This window comes from Coccinella septempunctata, chromosome X (assembly GCF_907165205.1).
Source record: "Coccinella septempunctata chromosome X, icCocSept1.1, whole genome shotgun sequence".
NCBI lineage: Eukaryota > Metazoa > Arthropoda > Insecta > Coleoptera > Coccinellidae > Coccinella > Coccinella septempunctata.
The window spans coordinates 4,018,101-4,039,113 of record NC_058198.1 but is presented as its reverse complement, the minus strand read 5'-3'; the positions used below and the strand labels follow the sequence as shown (position 1 = coordinate 4,039,113).

Sequence of the window (21,013 nt, the reverse complement as noted above, 5' to 3'; positions counted from 1 at the left end):
CTTAATATAACAATCATTAAGTGTGCGAATATTTTGATTAAAATCTAGAATCTAATCAGAGTAACTTAGTTCTGGGTAATAACATTAAGTTCATTATAGGTCATTCTCAGATCATTTCCCATAGGTATCGATGTCCCGTGGTGCTGACTTTGTATAGAGAAAATGCCAAATGTGCTTATCTCGTGTTAATATAGGTATGTGTGGTTACCACACAGTTCCAGGTCTTGTTATGGTGATATTATATTCGAGGGACTTTTTTCAATTCATGAATAGGTACGGTTTACCTCAATAGTTTGTTGAATCGTTGAGTTTATGGAGACACTTGAAGAAGTTGTTTTATTTCTTCAGGTCAAATCGATTCTGGTATCTCTTCTTTTTGAAATGAACACGATAGCAAAATTAAAACCGATATGGAAAGTGCGAAATGGAAATATGTGCGGATTCTTCTAGTGAAGCGAATTTTTTTGGTACTTTTCCACGAGAAACATAACTCTATATATCTTCCAGTGTTATAATTCAGATTTTGCATGCGTTGAAAAACTGTTTGTACACCAACAACTATCAACGCGTTGTTTTCAATCCAATTTGAAGGTGAACGAAATATTTGTGGAGTGATGTACGATTTATATTGCACTTGACAAAAACGAATTATGACAGCTGGGTCGTAAATTTCGATACCTATGTTGAGCTTCTCTTTTTTCATCAGCCGAATAAAATAACGTTTGATACTTCAACTAGGTTCAATATAAATATGCTTGAGTTTTGAGAGTGTCGACTTCATTATGTCAAGTGGATTCAACTTTTCAACTTCCTCATTATTTCATTCACTCCCACATATTGTTACAGCCTTCAACTCGGGCCGTAATTTTTGCAGCAAAAAAGAATATGATATACAAATATCTGGCGTATCAAACATCTGCTTGGAATCTTTCTAGGAAAGCGAAAGTTTCTTGGATAGCAAGTGCTGATTATAGCAAGTTATTGCAACTTGGCTTTATTAAAAGATCCCGTAATGAAATATTGTCCAATACGATTTCACAAGCAAGATTATAGCCAGACACTGTCGAAAATTACTTATTCGTGAGCTATTGTTCATCAGTTTATTATTTTCCATTTTTATTTTCACTCTTTTCATAGCAAAGCCTTTTCCTCAGAAGCTGGTGACATAAATCGAACAATATCGAATTAAAAATTGCGCAAAAACTATAGTTAATAAGTTGACACTTTTTAATTTGTTACCATAGCTCAATTATTTATCGAGTAAGGAAAATTTGAATTCTTAGCTTAGATCCGAAACTTCGCTCATACTTCAGAATGTTAGCAAAAACAGTAATAATTCTTTGAAGGAGGATTTTGGAAATTATGAACGAATACGTGAAATTGCAGCTTTTTTCCTTCTTTTCAAGCTAGTTATGTATATTTTTCTCCCTTTATTGTGCAGAAAATATTGTTGAATATTTTTTGTGTCGAGTAGTTGAATGAAATTCGCTAATTATTTCAGTCATATCACACGTACTACCACCTGGGAGGACCCAAGGAAATCACTAGCAGCTCAAACAGCAGCCCAGCATCAGAGTGCCGAACAACTACTTTCGACACATCAGTCACCATCACCTACTTCCACAAGTAAGATTTTTCGACTTATTTCACCTATAGCTTCTGCCAAAAAACTTTCGCAGGTGGACAGTACAACACTTCTTGTTGGGAGTTGCTAATTCAACTTTAGGGTCTTAAGGTATCTTTGAGAACTTGCGCAGGTTTGCAGAAAGAGACGACTGCGCAACTAAAATTCAATCCGGTATTTATTTATTTATTTATTTTTAAGTGGAAAATCTTGCTTGCTGCCGCAAAATAACAAAATTTAGGAAAGTTTATATTGTGAATATGAAGTTTAAAAATTCTCAATTCGGAAAGTGATGAATATGTCTCATTTTACGGATAACACTTTTAAGATAATGCCTATTTCCATAGTATAAAACAATAAGTCGATCTATTTATATAATTTGATCGGACTCAAGACCATCCGAATTGGTTCAGTAATTCACTTGGGATGATATAACTCGACCTGCTTTCTACCTGAAGGTCTATTGGTGCTTCAAAGGTTGTAGTCCTAGATAATTTGAAGGTCCACTCTAGGTTTTGGGGCACAGATTTTTATCTACCATCTTTCTTTAATTTTAGGTCAAATAACCGGTTATGTGGGAAAATGACGAATTCGGAATAGAAATAAAATTTTTTGAGGAAAATGAAGAACTGAAAAAGTTTCAGTGCACGATGTTCGGTATCAAATGAAAGAGCTCGCTAATTGTTCAGTTTTCTGAAGTTATACTTTCAAAATATCTAACTTGGAATAGTTATCTCAGTAGAAATCACATTTCAACATTTTTGAAGACTCTTTCATCGATGGTCTACTCCCAGCAGTTTTCGATTTGCAAGCTCCTCGCGATCCTCCGGTACATCAGATCGAAAATCCAAATTTAAACCCATCGGTCGGTATATGTTTGTTGATGGTCTCGAAATAGACTTCTTATCTTTGTGTGTAGGTAACCTTTCAAATCATTCGTTATGGGAGTAGAGAGAGATAGATAAAGCCCATTTTTTTCCAGTTGTTTTGATGGGTTAGTAAACAAGAAACTGCGACATACGATAAACATCCAACTCGTGGATGGTTTTCGGTTGTAGGTACATTCTTTTTATTTGTGCATTCTAAAAATAACGGTCGTTAGGTAGTTGGAAAGGTGAAAATTGGTGCATCATATGAATTAGTAATAGTTGGTTAGAAAGCTATTTTCGGTTCCTACAACTATTTTCAGAGGCAAGCAAAGGTGAGTTAATTCCTGTTGGATCAAAGACTTTGGTCTTAATATTTCCGCTTCATAATAAATTAGTTGGGCCCGTGATAGTTGAAACAACAATTCATCTCAATCATAGTCTTACTCAGAAATAGATTTCTAATAATGCGTGGAATTTCGAAAGGATCATAAGAGCCAATGGACATTTTTATAAATTAGGAATAATTTTCGGTTCTCGAAATGACAAATACGTTGACAAATTGGCAACTATGAAACACTCGGAATAATTTCGCTAGATTCATATCGAAAAGGACTGATCTGTATCTTTCCGTGGATTCTGAACTTATTTTTCCCAAATCAACGATAATATATGGGGAGAAGTTACCATCTGTGATGGACTAATAACTTCTTAAGAGGTTATCATAACACATGTACATCTTATTATCCTTTGTCGATTTGATGAGCTACTTTCGTGGGAAGTTTTCAGGAAGACTAGTTTTATTTATTCTCGAATTTAATCGAAATAATAATGATTTTTTGAGAGTTTTGTGAGCTGGCACAAATAGTAATCACTTTCGAAGCTTTCGTGGAATATCCTTGATATTGCTTGATTATCTTCTTAGTTTCTTGCTTCGTTTAGAGCTCGTAATTTATACGTATCCGAATTAATGAGTCCTTTTTTTTCCAGCTGCGAAAGTTAGTGCGGACGTAGATTTAGGTCCGCTGCCAGAAGGTTGGGAACAAGCACAAACTCCTGAGGGAGAAATTTACTTCATAAATCATCAGACTAGGACAACTTCGTGGTTTGATCCAAGAATTCGTAAGTCAATTATTGGTTCGCATGCAATGTGAAAATAATTATGTTATTTTGTAGTTATTAGAAATTCATTCCGTTGAATTGACATCGATCTGTACATGTAGCAAAAACGCTATGAATTTTACAGGTTAATCATTTCCGAACTCTTGGATTATTCCCTTCCATTTTTCATTTCACCCCAGATTGTAAAACAGACGAATTCATCATACGGTTCTTAGAGATATTTCATGAATGAAAAAGCTGCAAATTTTACGCCAAGTTTTTTATTCCCAAAGTCTTCCGAATACATTTTTATTTTTAATTCAATAGCAAAAGCTCAAAGTCAAGTATTTTTCCTAAATCTTAGTTGCCGAACAATGGAGAAAAATGTTATAGTCCCCCACCTCTGTCAGAAGTGTTCTTTCCAAGGATGGCATAATAGATCAAAACAGAAATGTCAATTATGTAAGTCGAATAAGAGCCGTTCGATTGCGGTACCTATCGCTAATCTAACCGAATGCAACTCGCAATTACAATGAATTGATATTTCATTTCGCAAAATGGCTCATTGTTTGTTTTCATGTTGCTGAACCCAGCAACTTATCTGACTCCGGATCGTATAAACAAGAGATCGTAGAAATAAAAGTTACTGCCAAACCTGCATATGCACGGGAAAGTTTTTTTAGAGGACGCAGAAAGCCAAGGTTGCGAAGTCGTACCACACATTCATTATTCCTATACGTATATATAGGCTAGGCCTTACCGTTGAAGGCTGCAATTGGAAAAAAGTTGGTCCTTGATTTTTCAGGAAAATAATAATATCCACAATTTTAATTTGAATGAAGGATTAGTAATTTTACATTATTTTTATTATTGAAGTATTTTTCGTTAGTGTTTTCGAATTGCTCTTGAATATCCTCCTCGTCTTCACCGACTGTTCATCGACGTTCTTCATCGGTTTTGCCATATTGATGCTTCAATTCAATAGTTATAAATTCATTGACCTTTGGTTAGTCATATTCATCGGTAGATACAAGAATGCATCTGAGAAAGTGTTGTTGACATCGTTGGGAATTTTCATTCACTTATAAAGGTTCATCTCCCTAGAACAATATTGACGATCTTTTCACCCAAAATTAGTTTTATATACATATTTAGTGAATTTGAAAATCATAACTTTGGGAAGTTCTGTTTTATAAATATTCTAATCCAACACTATCAGAATTGAAATGTTTACATCCTACATTACTGAAATTAAGTTTCACTAATTATAGATCAAGATTTTTCTTTCCATTTGTTTTCTTTTCTAAAATTTTCCGAAAACTCCTTGTTAGTGTCGATTTTTCTGTCATCTCTTAGATTGTGTTTCTTTCCAGCAACCCATCTTCAGCAGAGAACCCCCGGTACCGGGGTGATGTTGACGCCGTGGCAGAACACATCACAGTCCACGCCGGTGAAACAGCAACAGCTCCGGCTTCAGCTGTTGCAGCTCGAGCGCGACAGGCTGAAGCAGCGTCAGCAGGAGATAAGAAGGCAGCAGGAACTGATGCTGAGAGGAAGCAGCACGGATCTCCCAATAGATCCATTTTTGTCCAGTTTGACTGACCATTCTCGCCAAGAATCAGCCGACAGTGGCCTTGGTAAGTCGCAAGATTTGCTCTGTGCGATAGAATCGTGCAGAAAGAGTGATATCTTCATGATACTGTTAGTTTAAGGTGGGTGCCCACTCAAGCATCACGCATCGTGCAGAATAACTGATGTTCGACGATCGGCGATATAATAACATTACCGTATTTTTACTGTTCTCGTAATTTACTGGTCAACAAAGAAATCCGAGTTATCCAATGCGAAAAAGTGTGGTGCTATTTTTGCTCAGAAGAAATTCGAATTATCGAGCACCAACAAGCTAATCTACCTTCCCTTTTGTTTTCTATTGTTAGTGCGAGTTTTCATTACTGTTGAGGCAATATCGGTAAATTTATCATAATGTAACGTGCCGGTTAATTAAATTGCCCAAATTCCCTCAAGATCAATGTTTTTTCGCTATTTACATGCCCGGCTCGGGAATTTACTGGAATAACACAGGGGCGCACTAGGTCGTTCGTAGCAAGCTCTGTTTCTTCGGGCAAGGGGTATCAGCCTAAACCCTATCGTTCAGGTAACTCAGCAGATAAATGTCCGAAGATGTTAAATCGCATCATCTGGAAATAAACATCCGTACTTCCCAATTCTGGCAATAAAAATTTATTTATCATATTTCTATTTCTCAGTACGGTCTAGAAGTTTTCGAGTTATGAATGGCGTGACTAAGCAGACGTTTATATGTGAGATTCTGATGATATTTTGTTTCTTTTGAAGGTATGGGCACAACTTACTCAATGCCACACACACCGGAAGACTTCTTATCTACCATGGACGACAGTATGGATGTAGGCAGTGAAAGTCACACTATGGACACTCCAGACATATCTACACTTAGTGAAAACATCGATTCCACTGAGGATCTTGTGCCTTCATTACAACTGGGGGAGGAATTCCCTAGTTTAGACGATGTCCAATCGTTGATAAATCCACCCAATACTAAGCCTGACAATGTGCTCATCTGGTTGTAAATTAAGTGCCTATCTTTATAATTTTATAATATGGCTATTCACTTATAGATATTAACACAAGAAATTATTTACAGGGACGATCTGTCCCATATATCACTACAGAAGTTTTTTCTCGTGACCATTCATGAAACATTCTATATTTTGTGATTTATACACGAAGTTCGCGGAAAAAAAAATTGTCTTTTATGTAATTGAAACTCTACTAACACTAGCCTTATTTCAATTTATTTTTTTAATGATCCGTGAGGAAATTTCACGAACGGTTCGTTTTTCACCAGAGCAGTTATATAACTGATACATTCTTTTTTCAGATGACAATATAGACTACAGATATTTCGAGTTGGTCAAAAGTAAAGAAAAAACTTCATTCGATCTAGGATCATCGACGCTCACATGATTTTTTACTGCATCAGAAATCGAGTTGAAATAATTGCAATAAATTTACTTCATACGCTTCGACACGGCAATATTAATTAACTAAATGTTCTAAAATTAATTGTTAAATGTTGAATTTTAAGCATTTGTATTTCTTACAATTTATGGGAACGTTATTTCGATGTTGGGCGTGTTTTCTAGAAATATTTATAGTTTCTTATTCTAATTAAGTTGTTTTAGACTTAGAATTCGAAGTACCAAATTTCCGTGGGGACAAACCGTTTTCTTTTAGGGAAATTAAATTTGGTTCTGGTTTCGACGAACCAATTTTACTTTCTCTCACAGAATCGACGTTAGTGGAATCACTTATTCCGGAATTTGTACTATTTATTTATTGTTGTGTTCTCTAGATTATTTAATATTTTATTTACTTTTATACATATACATGTATGTATTTAGTTCAGGTTAGGAATTTTTATCGCTTGTGATAAATCATATTCTCTCCATCGATTTCCGTATCATTCGAAAATTACTTTCAACCAGCTCTTTCGATTTCGTTGATTTCGACTCATGTACTTAAACATACAACAATTTCTAACTGCAATATTAGTTCATACTTTTTTTAGCAATTACGAATTTTCTAGCTATGCATTCGTAGCTAGGTATCGTTTCATTGAGAACGGAAATTACCCGATGTTCAAGTTGGGAGACCTGATCAAAAGTTATCAAGTGTATGGTCGTACACTTAATAAACTTTTAACCCTTGAATTTTTCCATATACAGAATAACTGTTTTACATTAGTCCAACTAATGTTAAAACATGACGCTCATGTTATTAAAAACAAATCCATCCATTTTTGGTGCCTTTAATGTATTGTAAATACTTATATATAATCGAGAATCATTTTTGCAGACATAGATACCATTATCTATATCTTTTATATACATTCTTTTACACTAATAATTCATCTTTAGAGATGTTGTTCTCAACTAGCTTTTAACTGTTTTTTACAGCAATTTCGAAGCATCACCACAGTTTATCAAGTCCATCTAACACCTAAGGGGGGTGTTGTTTAAAACCCTACAGTTTTAAAATCCTTCGTTTCGAAAAATTCATTTCTAGGTGTTCAATTAGTCCTCTTCACTCCAGGTAAAGATTCCCAGACTGAATGATATTTCAACCAGTCTTTCAACTTCGTGGAAAATGGGGAAAAACACGAAAAAAGAAAATCCATTTTCTCTCTTTCATTGTAGGATCCCCATTTTCGCAACAAAAACGTTTTCCATCTCCTAGATGCGAGAATTTAAACTTTTCCATCAGTAATTGCCACTTTTTCCTCTTTGACAGCTGATGAATGATTGTGCCTTGAGATAGCAATATTGTAGTATCGACTGATGCTGCGGTGATGTTTTGAATAAAATACAATTTGTGATGCCTTCAAGAAAATTATGCGCATTATTTGTAATGGTTATATTTTGTCTTATCCCTTCTTGTATACGGAAATTATATATTTATTTATGTGGCAAGATGCCATCTGTAATTAAGTGCCAAACGTTTTATTGCAATATCAGACACGTAGACTGGATAGTCGAGCATAACTGTGCGAATTTCCTCGAGTTAATTCAGTTATGTGTATGGCCTGTATATGCATTAAATTATGTGACGAGTGCTCCAGATTTACAGGTTACATAATGTCCATGCTATTCATATAAATTCTCAAATATGCATTACAGAAAATTGTTAAGAATAAGCGGAAAATATCATTTTTAGACAGAATATCAACCTTCTTGAAGGGAATTAAGAGATGTTATTTATCGAACGTACTTGAGTGCTACGATAAATAAAGTATGTATGTGTTTTACAGCTTTTACTAAGGATTAGTTTGAAATAGATTTTCAGGATGAAGAGATCTCGATTCAGGTTTTTTTTTCTTCGAAAATTATTATTGAGGCACAATTTACGACATAAGAAACCACATCATTTTCATATATGTATTGTAGTATATAATAATGAACATTTTATCACAGACAGAAGGTGTTGGTACATTTTATACTGAATTATTATTATACCCATTCAAAATTTTTCCAAAATCAACCTTGGATTGTGATCGAGAATATCACTTTAATTGAAGAATCGTTGTATCACGAACTTTAAGCTATATTCTATATCACTTCATCTAGTGAATAGGTCATAAATTATTTTATAACATTGTACAGATCTTCATTATTCTGTTTAAGATAACAATAATTCAGATTAGTTTGTAAACTTTATTATTCATCATTGTGAAACTACATTAGTAAAAAACTGTACATATATAAACGATATATTCTCTATAATGGCAATATTGTTTTTCCCTCTTTTCCTAAAACTATTTTTGGATATTTCAGGTTTTGCATGAATAAATTCGAAGAGTCAAGAAATCGTTCGGCTTGAAAACCACGAGAAAACGAGCATTTTGAATGTCCGTCGTCATTTGCTACGGCGTTCGGCAAAGTAAACGAAGCAGAGAGAGAGAGAGTAGACAACTTCAATACAAGAATTTCCATTTGAGGTACATTTCGTTTTATTTTCATTTTCCGTCTGTGCCAAATTCTTGACAATCTTTTGACTTCAATGGTTCAATAAATAAAAAGGGATATCGATATTCCTTACTGAACATCTTTTCCATTTTACGTTTAATTTTTGAAAATTAAAAACCATCGGCAATTCTGAACTTCGCTCGAAGCTTGAACTTTCGAAATTCATGATCAGATATGCGGACTGATCCGAGCAGAATTTCATCAAAATCATCCCAGCCGTTAAAGAAAAATGAATGTTTTATCTGAACTACGCCACCTACATGGATCGATTGTTGTGAATCTGAACTTCTAAACCATCTAGGGAAAAAATTAAGAGAAATGTATGCCGATTCCCGAATATCTTTCAATAATTTCTTGAAATTGTTTGAAAGGTTGCTTTGGTTTATTAAGATATGGTTTCGGTAGTGCAGAGGCTGCAGAATGTGACTGCTCTTATGCAATCATCAAGCAGCAGTCACATTCTGTAGTACTGCTGCAGTGTCGAGTTCATCAGAATGTGACTTGCGCTTGTTAGTTGTGTATGAGCGGTCACATTCTGAAGCCACTGCATGCATCCGACGCACTACCGAAACCATTTCTCTATTTCCCATAATTCGCCGTCTAAATAGATTAAGAAAGAATAATTTTCCTACAAATTTCCCTCTATATTAGGCGAGAGTTTCTGTTTTGAACAAAACCGAGTCGGATGTGCAGATCTTTCATCCATTGACCACGTTTTGGATTCTAAGTATAGGACTTGTCGATTTCCCCAACATAGACGGGTAGTGAATGTTTCAATAAATTACCGATTTTTCTTAGATTCTGACGGACATATTGGAAGAATTTTCCAAAGCAATTAGTGTTAATTGCATTCCAATGTCCCTCCATCCAGAATTTCAAGTATATCAAAAGGGAACGCTGACAAAAGTTTACTCTAATTTACATTTTGGGCTGTATGTGGAATTGAGGACAACCTACGGGAGATAATTCATTCCTTTCATTACCGAGTTAAAAGCGTTTATCTGTAGGAACTACTTTTTGCATCGCATAAAATTTCACATGTTTTTCCGTTTCTAATTCGGCGGAGAAGCGCGATGTTTCCAAGAGCCTGTTTTCCAAACTTATACCACATGTTCGGACCGCTCTCGACGCAGCCTCCTTTATTACTTTATTGATAACGTTGATCGATCGTTATTGCAGGTGCCGCTTCAACAATGAGAGTTGAATCGTGAATCGATCGTTTGTTGACGAGTGAATAATCTACAAAAAATGATTGACAGGCAATGGTGGTCAAGTAAACAGGGTGAGTAGTATTAAAAAATGTATTTCGGATGGGAGAAGTTGAAAATATGTATTATAACTACCCTCAATGTTGTTTGTTTTGAACATTTGGTGGATAAATGCAATCGAAGATTATACACTGACATTGTTTTTACCGTTAATATTTTGATCTCGGATAAGACTTCTATTAGTGGAAATATTTTTTGAGTTCACTCATATTACCGATATTTGAAACGCTTTTGCCACTCATCAGTGATAGTTTGAATGGTACGTTCTATTTATCATTCGGAAATGATGAAGATTGAAACATTGGACGAGAAAAATGTATTTATCGGAGTTAATGACACAAAGATCGGAATTTCTTCAGTTTCCAGTGGTGATCGTAACACAAGCTTTCGAAATTAACTGAAGACAGAAAAATATTTTTATTTTACAAGAATTTTACATTGGGAATGATAATTATGATAAACCGGCAGTTCAGTGCAAATACTCATTTGGTAACAATTTCACGATCATGTGATGTTGTGATTGGTATATGTTTTTAAATATGTACACTTAAATTATGGATTTTATTGACTAAAAAAATAAATAAATTGAATGGAAAGATAATTTTTTTCTTTTTGGTTTTCTATAGGGATAAATAGAATTTATAAATTATTAACACTTATTATTTGATTAATCCATCCAATGAACGAAGAGACCTTAACATATACTCCAGGGACGTCCACCCTTCCGCAACCGAAACCCCATGATACCAATCCAGCCAATTCGTAAAAACCATCATCTTGACAAACCAGCGGACCGCCACCATCACCCTAGAAAAAAAAGCAAATTAGAAGAGCACTGCCGTGAAGTTTTTGAGAATTTTTGTTAGGATGTCATCGGGTTTTTTTTTGAAAAGTTTTTTTTTCGTACTACTACTAACACTAGTTTTCGTATCAGCTTGACAAATAATTGCAGAGTTTCAATTCAATCGAATACCAAAATTCAAACACTTATTGGGAAATAAAAATCGGCCTATAACTCGGAAAATAACAGCTTTTCAAGCAAAATTGGGAAAAATTTTGACGTTACCTGACATGCATCATTGCCCTCCTCACCGCCTGCACAAAAACTGCTAGCAGGAAGTATGAATATTTTCTCAGTAACAGCATTCACTTTTCTTATACATTCGGCATCGCTAACTATCGGTATTTCAGCTTCTCTCACTCTCAAAGGTATAGGACCTGCTTCTCCCATATAACCATACCCTGTGACAGTACATCTTTTACCAGCAGCATGACTGACGCCCCTTGCTGGTAAACATACAAGACAAACGCCTTCTTTGAGCTCTGCTTGACCGTGCAGTTTCAGAAGAGCTATGTCGTTATCTAATGTTTGACTGTTGTGGTTGTGGTGGATGTACGTTGTGGCCACCCTTAGTGTTTGGGCACCAGGACTACCATATTTTCTTGTGAGGTCATGGTCCCCTACACGGACATAAATTGCGTCACCAGATCTCACGATACTAAAAACCACAAAAATTACGATTATTTTTAGTTCAGGTTAGATCGAAAAGTAAAGCACATACTTAGTAACGCAATGGGCTGCAGTGAGAACCCACTGAGTACCAATCAGGGCCGCTCCGCACAAATATTGATTCAGAGAGTTTATCAGAGCAACCTGCCAACACCATTCTCCTTCATCACCATCTTCACCACCTACAACTCTTCCTACTCTCGACGTCCCTTTGACACCACAGACATATTTAGAGTACACCAATGGTCTTCCACTGCTTGCGCTCGTCTTGGACACCTCTGTAGCTGAAAATCGTATCCGTTTAAAAACAAAAACTTGAACTATAGCAGTACAAATCGCATATACTGAATGAAAGCAGTTTCAAAATTGTTTTGAATGGATGATGTTTTCAGTTGAACTCACAAGTTACTTCCGTTGCAGGTTTTTGTGTTGTGTAGCTTGGTTTTGGTGGAACTGTGCTTTCTTTTTCAGTTGCTTCGTCTTTGCCACTGATGGCTTCCTTGATTAGAGACTTGGGAGCGCAGCATTTGGTGCCTGATTTTCTGCATTTGAATACATCAGTCATTTCAGCGTTTCCTGAAAATTTATTATTTTTGAGCATCCCTTTGTAGGCAATTGGAGAAGTGCTAACTTACTGAAGCATGTGAAACTGAGGTATGACACAATACAGGAACCAGGACATTCTGGTCTGGGATCAACAGTTGTTGTTGTTGAAGGAGTGGGATTGTGAGGCCTCGGTTTAGGTTTTGTGACAGCCGTTCTTGTGTTATCGCAGCACACAGATCCCTTTTTACAGTTGGAGGTGTGTGGTATCAAAACTGAAGGTCTTTCGCAGAAGGCAGCCATGATGTTCACCAAACAATATCCAGGACAACGTGGTCTGGAGTCAATCGTTGTGGTTCTATGCGTTGTAGTAGTCGTAGGCGAGCTGTCCAAAGCTGATGCAACACAACACGTTCCTTCGTTCGGACACTCGGCTTCTGAATCTATATCGTCACATATTATGGCTAGAATACCACTGATACATTCACCCCTGCAAGGTTTTGGAGGTCTTGTAGGCCTTGTTGGAGGAGCTGTGATTTCTCGAACAGGATATGAAGTTGTTGTCAGTGTAGGTCTGCTTGTCGTTATTTCCGTCATCGAATGGTTGTTTTTCGTCTTGCTCGGAATGATCAAGTTGGGAGGGGCTTTTTCCCCGTAAGCATCGCTAGATACGCAACACCTCAGCCCTGGCTTGCACAGATCGGGGGCATCGAGAATAGCTTCGCAATAGTCTGATATCCGTTCTGCCATGCAAAACCCTCGGCATGTCTTCACGCCTGAAAACATTTCGATTCAAATTTTTCCGTTAATGAATTAATAAAGGTCAGTATATGAGGAATTGACTGAGCTGAAGTACTCTTGATACCGCGATGTTTCACATGGTCATCAGCCAGAAAAAATTGAAAATCGTTGCTTGCTGGAAGTTGGTTAATTAGATGATGTCAAGAGATGTTTGCCCCCAATGTTTCAGTTTGTTTGAGTAGAAAAGTTCGGAGTTCCTAGCTAGTGAGATACAGTAGGAAGTTTTAATACAAGTGGATTACTATTCGTAATAATATTTGGGAACTTTCATTAGCCTCCTAACAAGAGTGCAATTAGTTTTCTCGTTAGTGCATCATACGCCATTTACCAACACTGCGCTTGAGTAAACAGCTTTTTGCGAAATTTTGGCTCGTAGCAATTGCGACAATTTTTATCTCATTACGGCGTTCATTGATGGACAACGTATAATTTCACAGATTTATTTATGCCCTACTCTCCTCAATACCTCGATCGAATTCCTGGAGGCCTTAGAAAAATTTCTCCTTAGGAATTCCCCCAAATCGAAAATAAATAAATTAATGCAATACTCACTCTGCTGTTGTTTATTATTGGTCGTCTTGTTGTTCGAGTTTTGCTTAAGGGCGGGTTCCTAAAAATTTCCATACTTTACTTTTATTATTGTTGAATATTATGCAGTTTTGAATGGTACCTTCTCTGGTGACTTTGTTTCTGGTGCAGGCGTCGTCGTCGTTATCAGTTCTGTCGTTGTCATCTCTGTCGTCGTCGACGTTATCATTGAAGAATTGGAATAAAAACTTCCCTTATCAGTGGTGTTCGATGGTGGGACATCCACACAACATTTCATGGATGGCGATGGACATGGGACGTCCTCTAACACATCGTAGCATATAAGGGTGGCTAAAGCGTGCATACATACTCCTGGACAGTCTTTCGAGTTGGCTGTGCTAGTGATTGTATCCAGCAAACCTGAAGAATACATTTTACTCTATTATTTTGATTCAGTTGAGATGAAGCTCACTAAAAATGTCAGTATTCAATTGAAGAAGGTGACAGACTATTGTATCATCAAATTTGTTGTGAGATGAGATGAAATTGAGTTCGGAATTCATTTATTTCACCACTTGGGGATGATTTTTACTGTTGAATTTCTTCAATTAATACGAACTGAATTTTTTTTCAGGAAACCCAGACTTCAGGAGTCGACGATCGATCTTCAAAAGACCATGAAGGTAAGTCATATTTTCTACACTTGAATGTACTTTAATACTTTACATTTGTTGATATATGGTATTTTATAATTTCCAAAGTAATTAAAAACCCTCTTAAAGCGTTTGACTCAAATGGATATCAAAATACATAATCATTTTGAGGGGGTAAATTAAGGAAATCGCATTTCTGAAAGTGACGGTTATCCTTGTGAATAATCATAATCCAGTGTGTTCACTGAAGATGCCCCAAGAGAATTGGGGTCAACTATGCACTTTCTGAGATATGGGGGTGTTAAAATTTGGGATTTTTCTCACGTTTTCATCGATAAAATTGAAAGGGCAAAAGATATTTGTTAGAATATTCGATCTGCTGATATTCTTTCATCATTCCAAACAAAAAAATAAGGTCAATATTAATGTAGCCGAAATAAAAGTAGAGCTTACTACACTTTGATTAAAACATCATAAAAATTTCCAAAAATAGCGTCATTCAAAAGACAAACGATTGCATATTTTGGGAAGCTATAGTGGTTTCAAAGGGTGTTAACCCCTAAAAACAATCAGTAGGTGGATAACCTTATTTTTTTGTTTAGAAGAATAAAAAACTATCACCATATCGAAAATTCCAACTATTCCTTTCAATTTCAAGGATATGTGAGGAAAATTCCCATATTCGACATTCCATATCTCACAAGGGTTGCATATTTGACTGGATGCTTCTTCATTGTCTGTTTCCTTAGAAAAATTACCTACTGCAGTTTTTCCTCGTCTTTTATACACGTGGAATGAAAATATTGCGAAAATTATTATTAATAACTGTGTATTAGTATTTTAGGATAATCCATTTTATTCTCGTTATTCCCTTGTTGCCAAATATCAATTTGTAGGGGACATGTTCAATTACTACCCGATTAAAATTTGTTCGATTGAAAAACACTCTTAACTCCACGTTCACAAAGGTGAAACCTGCTCTATCAATTCCATTTCGACGCGGTTTGAAAATTGTTTTGAATAATGACGTTCGATTGTTGACGATTTTGTCGAATTGCTCTTACGTGAACAAATATGTCCTTTCTATCCGACATCATCGTTGTGTCCGTTTTGTGTTTTCACGTTTCTAGATAAATAGGTTCAGTGTGATGAAGGGTTAATTTTCTGAATTGAATGTTTGATGTGACGTGTTGTATGTTCGTTTATTGATGGTGAATTAGTGGACTGATGGGTGGATGTTGCAGGTTCAAGACTTAATTTGTTCCACTTTGGCTAGGAGAAATGTTGCTCATTTTTGGATTTTCGAAGTAAGAGATTAGGTTTGGTTTGAATTGATATTGAATGAAGAATTAACAGGGAAAAATGAATCAAATTACATCGCTGTGTATTTCTGAGTATCGTGGAGGGTAATTGAGTTTTTTAAATAGCAACAATAACTTTTTTGCCAGAATTTCAATATTCAATACCCTACAAAAAAGGCATCAATCACCCCTAAAGTGTATGTGATTGACTTCAAAATACTTTAAAAGAGTATGAATTCTATTTCAATAGGTTTAAACCATTTAATCTCCATAATAAAAAAATTTTCGATAAAAAATCTCACCAATAACCAAATAATCATCAGCAACAAGAGGTTTATCCATTTCTGGCACAAAAAGTTAGGGTTACCGATTGAAAAATTAAACTACTTTCCACTCCTGGTAGAGGGTGCATGACATACTCCTCAATTAAAAAGAAAAGTGGTGTGATTTGAAATAAAAATTGACCTGTCGTTCTGTATCGCTGAGGATTATGTTTCAAGTACCCCTCCTCGTACAATATCGTTGCTATTTAAATTTCAAAGCTTAATGTGTTCTGCTTAACTGTTTATACAAGTTGTTGTATGAATAAAATAATTGCTTGAAGAACGCCTCGTATGTTATTCACACAATTAACGGTGATTCTTGAATGGAGGAATGTTTTTAATATGGCTACGATCAGTTCGGTAATAGTAAAAGAAAATAATTCGGAGAGAACCGCTTAGAATTTCATTATAATCTGACGGAATTAATTAGTAATTTAGAATTTCGCTCTAGGCTGATTGCTCAGTGTAATCAGAAAGGTTGTTGAGGTCTTCAGTTTTGATCGTTAGGTTTCTGGATTCATCCACGTTTAATCCACAATCCTGAGCGGAATGGAAATTCGTGCCTCAATCATAATATCTGCGGAATCGAATTTTCATCGATGAAACCAAACGGAAATTGCATCATTCTCAGGGGCCACCCCTAATTCTTCGAATTAGTTATTTGAACCAATTCCACACCGTATTCCAAAAAGGAAAGTAAAAAATCACGTCGAATTTTCATGAAAATTTCATTTCATGAAAATTCAGCCTGTACATAAATAGATCGTTCATTGAATGTTTACTTGCTTCGATACGAACCTGAAAATGATAACAACTAGAAAACGTGAACTGGTGGTGAGTAAACAAACCACCGGTAATATTTAGTAGGTGCAGGGATATTGTTACATTTGTTTTGATAGAATTTTGATTCGAATAATAAAATTGATAAAACGGAACCCGGAAAACGCGATAAATGTGCCCATTGAATACAACAATGCTCCAGAGGTTTGAATTGAAAAGTTATTGTGCAATATGATTTTCCGCGGTGTTTTGGTTATACAGGGTGTTTGGTAAACATGTGGCAATAATGCTAGGGGTTATTCCTTGTTTGAAAACGTATTGCGTTGAGAAATATGTGGGAAAATACGCACCTCTTCTGCGATGTTGGGTGTCGAGAATGGAAACAGTTTCCATGTTTTCGTTGATACAATTCAGAGGGTAAAAGATATTTTATATGTTTGTCTTTATGGGAGAAGAACCTACTGCTTATTTTAGTTTTGTTTTGAAGATTATTACCTCTTAAAACAAAACAAAATTAGTTCTTTATCGACATGCCAAACCTCACAGGGGTGCATAATTGAATGTTTCCGGGCAAGGAATAACCCCCTGCATTTTATCGCAAATTATGTGAATATCCTTTATATCCGAAACATTGCTCAAGTTCTGCTTTCCCAAGTTAACTTTACAGCTAGGCACCAGATTCCGAGTTCATCGAATCTGTATTTCTGAAAATATTGAGAGCCAAACAGCCTCTGGCAAGTTTAGGACCTGAATGGGTGATCGGATAGCTCCCGATTTTACTTTAGTGCTTTTCCTAATTCTTGGTGCAATACCATTATTCGTTTAATTGATATATTTCGGTGAAGTTTTCATGGTGGTAGAGAGATATTAGACATAAGGTCATCGTTCGGTTGATTTTGAATGTTAAGCACCCACATATCGATCATGGTTTGTCAGATGTTGAACGAATTGTTTTAGCTTTCTATTATAAGTTTCTCTGATATTAATCGAGTTACTTTTTTTTCGTTACCGATCTTGTTGTTCTAAATGGAATATTTTGAACCTGGATTATCATTTTGAGATATTGAGCTATGCGAATCGCAAACATCGCAATATATGATGCGATAACGACAAGCTTTCATTCTGATTCATTGCGCGATTATTTGAGCGACCGATGCATCGGTTTTACCGTCTTGGAAGACACGATTGTTCGGTTCTTTATTGTTATTCATGAAAAAACGGAACATTAACCCATTTAAAAATTATCGAGGTCCACTAATACCTCTGTTTCCTTATACAGCGGATTTTCGGTACTGTTATAGCCCGATTTGGCGATGACTGAAATTCTTTGGGGGTACAATTCGAATAAAACGCTGTATTATGAGTGTTCCCCAATCGAAATAACTGATCGTTTATGGAATTTGCTTTATAGAACTTCCAAGGCGTGGCTTATAGTAAATAATCTCAAGTCGCGTTATAAAGATCTGAATATGGGAAAAAGGAAAGCTCCGTCAATTTCCTATAAAGAGAAGAACTAGTTTCTTGACATTATAGATCAAGTCTGTATTTGATATACCCAGTACGTTGTTACCGATTCTCTACTGAACTTGTTTTAACATCAATATTTGCTAGAATCATTTCACAGTTAATAGTAGTAATTCTCTGTCAGTCCTAAGAATTTACCGTTGTTTTTATTACTATTGAACTGAGCCGATTGGTTATTTCGTTGAATGATCGACATTAGAGATTCAATGGGAACGTCCTGAACGAAATCTTGGGGTTGCATCGAACGTTGAATTTTCCGTTTGTTTCTTAACTATCAATATTATTCCCTTATCCTAATTTGTTATGGTATGGATACAGTTAGAAAAAATTACCGTTCGTATGACAACAGATCGTGGTTTAGGGATAAAGTATGGGTATACCTGTGAAGAAATCTCCTGCCAGAGAGTCATCCTGAGCGAAAACCCTTGAGAGGAAGGCACTCCACCAAAGAAGCGGTGCCAGTTTGCACATAGTTCAACACTGTCACTATCACCTTCACTGGCACACTCCACTAAGCTTGAAGCACATTGCTTGTCCACGGGATTCGACCAATTCATTCATATGATGCGGAGACGATTGGACGATAGCGTGCAATACTTCCACACTTCCAGAAATACCGTTGGTTCTTCGCAGTGCCGGCGTAGGAGAAACATGTCGTGGATGACCTCAAAACCATCGATGTATTGGGCGGACGTAGCTGTAAATGCTAGAAACACACAAAGTCACTCAAACCTTTTCTGTTTACTAGATGGGGATTGTACAAACTGAACAGTTACTCACGAATATGCAGCAGTGAATCTTCCATAAAAACTTGGACCTTTTAGAGACCATACGGTGTCATACTTCGTGGTAGACATTCCCATCTTCCTTTCTTTCTCACAATGTTCTCGTTTCTCGAATGAATTCTGAACAGAAATTGGCTCTGGCATCGCCACCTAGTGTAGTGGGTGGATGAAAAAAAGATTGTTTATTTGCTGGAGGAACTGCAACTTCGAAATAGAGCAGTTAGAATCTATTCCTACCTAATATACTGCAAGAGTCAACATAACAAGACGTCCTTCTGATCGATTTGTAGAGGGTATTGTTCATCAGTACCAAAACGAGGACTGAAGATCATTCGTTTTAGATAAACAGTCTATCAGTCGTACTGCTTTGTTCCGAATTGCTCTTAAGAGTTGCAGTGAATGCTAAATATGAAAACAGTATGCCAGAGCAGGCATTATTTAAGCAGCCTTCATAGCACATGCTTAGAACACCATACTTTGGTATCTTGTCCAAATCATTCTGGACATTTTTGATATTTTTGTCTTCAATTTCAAAAATAGTGTGAGCTAACTCTAACAAATTTTGAGCTCACGAGGGGTATCATCACAGAATGCTTATAGAATCGAGGAAAATCATATTGAACCATGGAAATTTTTAGTCATCCACCTCATGATGGCTACAAAACTAATACATGAATCAAATAGTAGTAGAAGACATTCAGTACAGCAGATTTGTAACTGTCAACTTGTTGGACGGATATGTTGATGTGAAAAGATTGGACAGTTCTAAAAGTTTGAACAGAAAGGTGGTGATACTGAGGTGTGTCAGCTGTCAGCATCACGAATTTTCAAATTCTGTCGACGTATTGAAATGATTTCGAACATACCCTTCGAGGTGTACTTACGAATTGCCCACGTAATGAATCTTTCAAATTCGAGTGTGTACTTCGAGCGGAAGGACCAAATATTTTTTCAAATAAGGACGTTGCCTTCTTTCTTATTCGTGGGACATTCGATAGCCGGACCTGCCTTTTGTGTTGTTGCTTCACTTGGTCTGACAATCCTGTCCTTGACTATCAGTCGTGGTCAACGACCTTGTCTTTATGCCATCCTCTCTTACCTCAACATCTTCAGAACTTCTACTTCGACCTTCTGGTGGACACCTACACCTGTAACCTGTTATCATTGAGTAGACCACTTAAACTAGTTGAAGCAGGTAGGGCCAGTACTGCAAAGCGTTATATCGATTATTTTTTCAGGACGTATCTTCTAGTAGACTGTTCTGGGGATGTTTTTTCTATTCTACGATTGTTCAATATTCATTTTACGTCCCATATGTGCGAGAGTTATGTATGTTAGTGTGTCATTGATCACTGATCAATGTTTCCTTGTTCAATGGACAGATTAAGTAAATCAATAACGAAATGTTCCATTTTGACACTGAAAAAATAATGACTTTATATATTTTTTCCTATTGAAGGAACAATTTCGACATCTTTACTCGTCGAGAGTAAGGAGTAAGGAGCAGGGTTGAGTGAAAGGATAAAAGGATCCAAGGCATTAAGATGCCTTGTATGTTCAGCAGTTTATTTGAATACGGGAGGTCCATTCCTTTTCAAGCAGTCATTCCCTAAATTTCGATTTCGAATTGAAGTGGCCCGAGGGTTTGCCAGGGTAATGAAAAATGTTCCAGCCAAAAATCCACAAACTGTTAAGTTAGTAATTGATAGAAAGATTATGGGGAGACTGTGTAAATTTTGGGATCCCGATATTAATGGCTGCAGATAAGAGAGGGGAACAGTGACTCTTTATCGATAGAGGTGTTTATACCAGTGAAATATTGTCGTTGCTTTCAACGTTGAG

General features: G+C 36.2%; 2 protein-coding genes and 1 long non-coding RNA gene across 6 annotated transcripts in view; 2 read left to right on the top strand and 1 right to left on the bottom strand.

The window, feature by feature from the left end:
• Positions 1-8,912, top strand: part of LOC123321345 (transcriptional coactivator YAP1-A-like) — a 31,709-nt gene extending 22,797 nt beyond the window's left edge. The window contains exons 2-6 of one of the 3 annotated variants that reach the window (XM_044908841.1): positions 1,502-1,626; positions 3,481-3,612; positions 4,965-5,228; positions 5,947-6,193; positions 6,512-8,912. In XM_044908841.1, coding sequence (XP_044764776.1) covers positions 1,502-1,626; positions 3,481-3,612; positions 4,965-5,228; positions 5,947-6,193; position 6,512 — 769 coding nt within the window. In that variant the 3' untranslated portion in view covers positions 6,513-8,912. Of the gene's footprint in view, positions 1-1,501; positions 1,627-3,480; positions 3,613-4,964; positions 5,229-5,946 lie in introns of all 3 variants that reach the window. The other 2 variants (XM_044908840.1, XM_044908843.1) reach the window with 2 other exon arrangements.
• A 172-nt stretch (positions 8,913-9,084) lies between these two features.
• LOC123321329 overlaps positions 9,085-21,013 on the top strand; it is a 42,880-nt gene continuing 30,951 nt past the window's right edge. Inside the window, exons 1-3 of one of the 2 annotated variants that reach the window (XR_006538851.1) lie at positions 9,085-9,127; positions 10,335-10,437; positions 14,440-14,488. This is a non-coding gene — a long non-coding RNA (uncharacterized LOC123321329). Of the gene's footprint in view, positions 9,128-10,243; positions 10,438-14,439; positions 14,489-21,013 lie in introns of those variants that run through there. The other variant, XR_006538850.1, reaches the window with a different exon arrangement.
• LOC123321326 (protein masquerade) lies at positions 10,817-19,296 on the bottom strand. The gene is made up of 9 exons (XM_044908796.1): positions 19,167-19,296; positions 18,767-19,092; positions 13,948-14,225; positions 13,830-13,887; positions 12,569-13,252; positions 12,336-12,509; positions 11,986-12,217; positions 11,490-11,922; positions 10,817-11,230 (listed from the first exon to the last, which is right to left on the bottom strand). The coding sequence occupies exons 2-9, from the start codon at positions 18,855-18,857 to the stop codon at positions 11,063-11,065; spliced, it is 2,118 nt and encodes a 705-aa protein (XP_044764731.1). The 5' UTR covers positions 18,858-19,092; positions 19,167-19,296; the 3' UTR covers positions 10,817-11,062.

Excerpts from the sequence above, each read along its gene's own strand:
- LOC123321326 (XM_044908796.1), bottom strand. The coding sequence starts at position 18,857 with ATGTGCAAACTGGCACCGCTTCTTTGGTGGAGTGCCTTCCTCTCAAGG. Across the intron at positions 14,226-18,766 it reads GGCAGGAGATTTCTTCACAG|GTTTGCTGGATACAATCACT; the intron begins GTATACCCATAC and ends TGTATTCTTCAG. Across the intron at positions 13,253-13,829 it reads CAATAATAAACAACAGCAGA|GCGTGAAGACATGCCGAGGG; the intron begins GTGAGTATTGCA and ends AAATGTTTTCAG.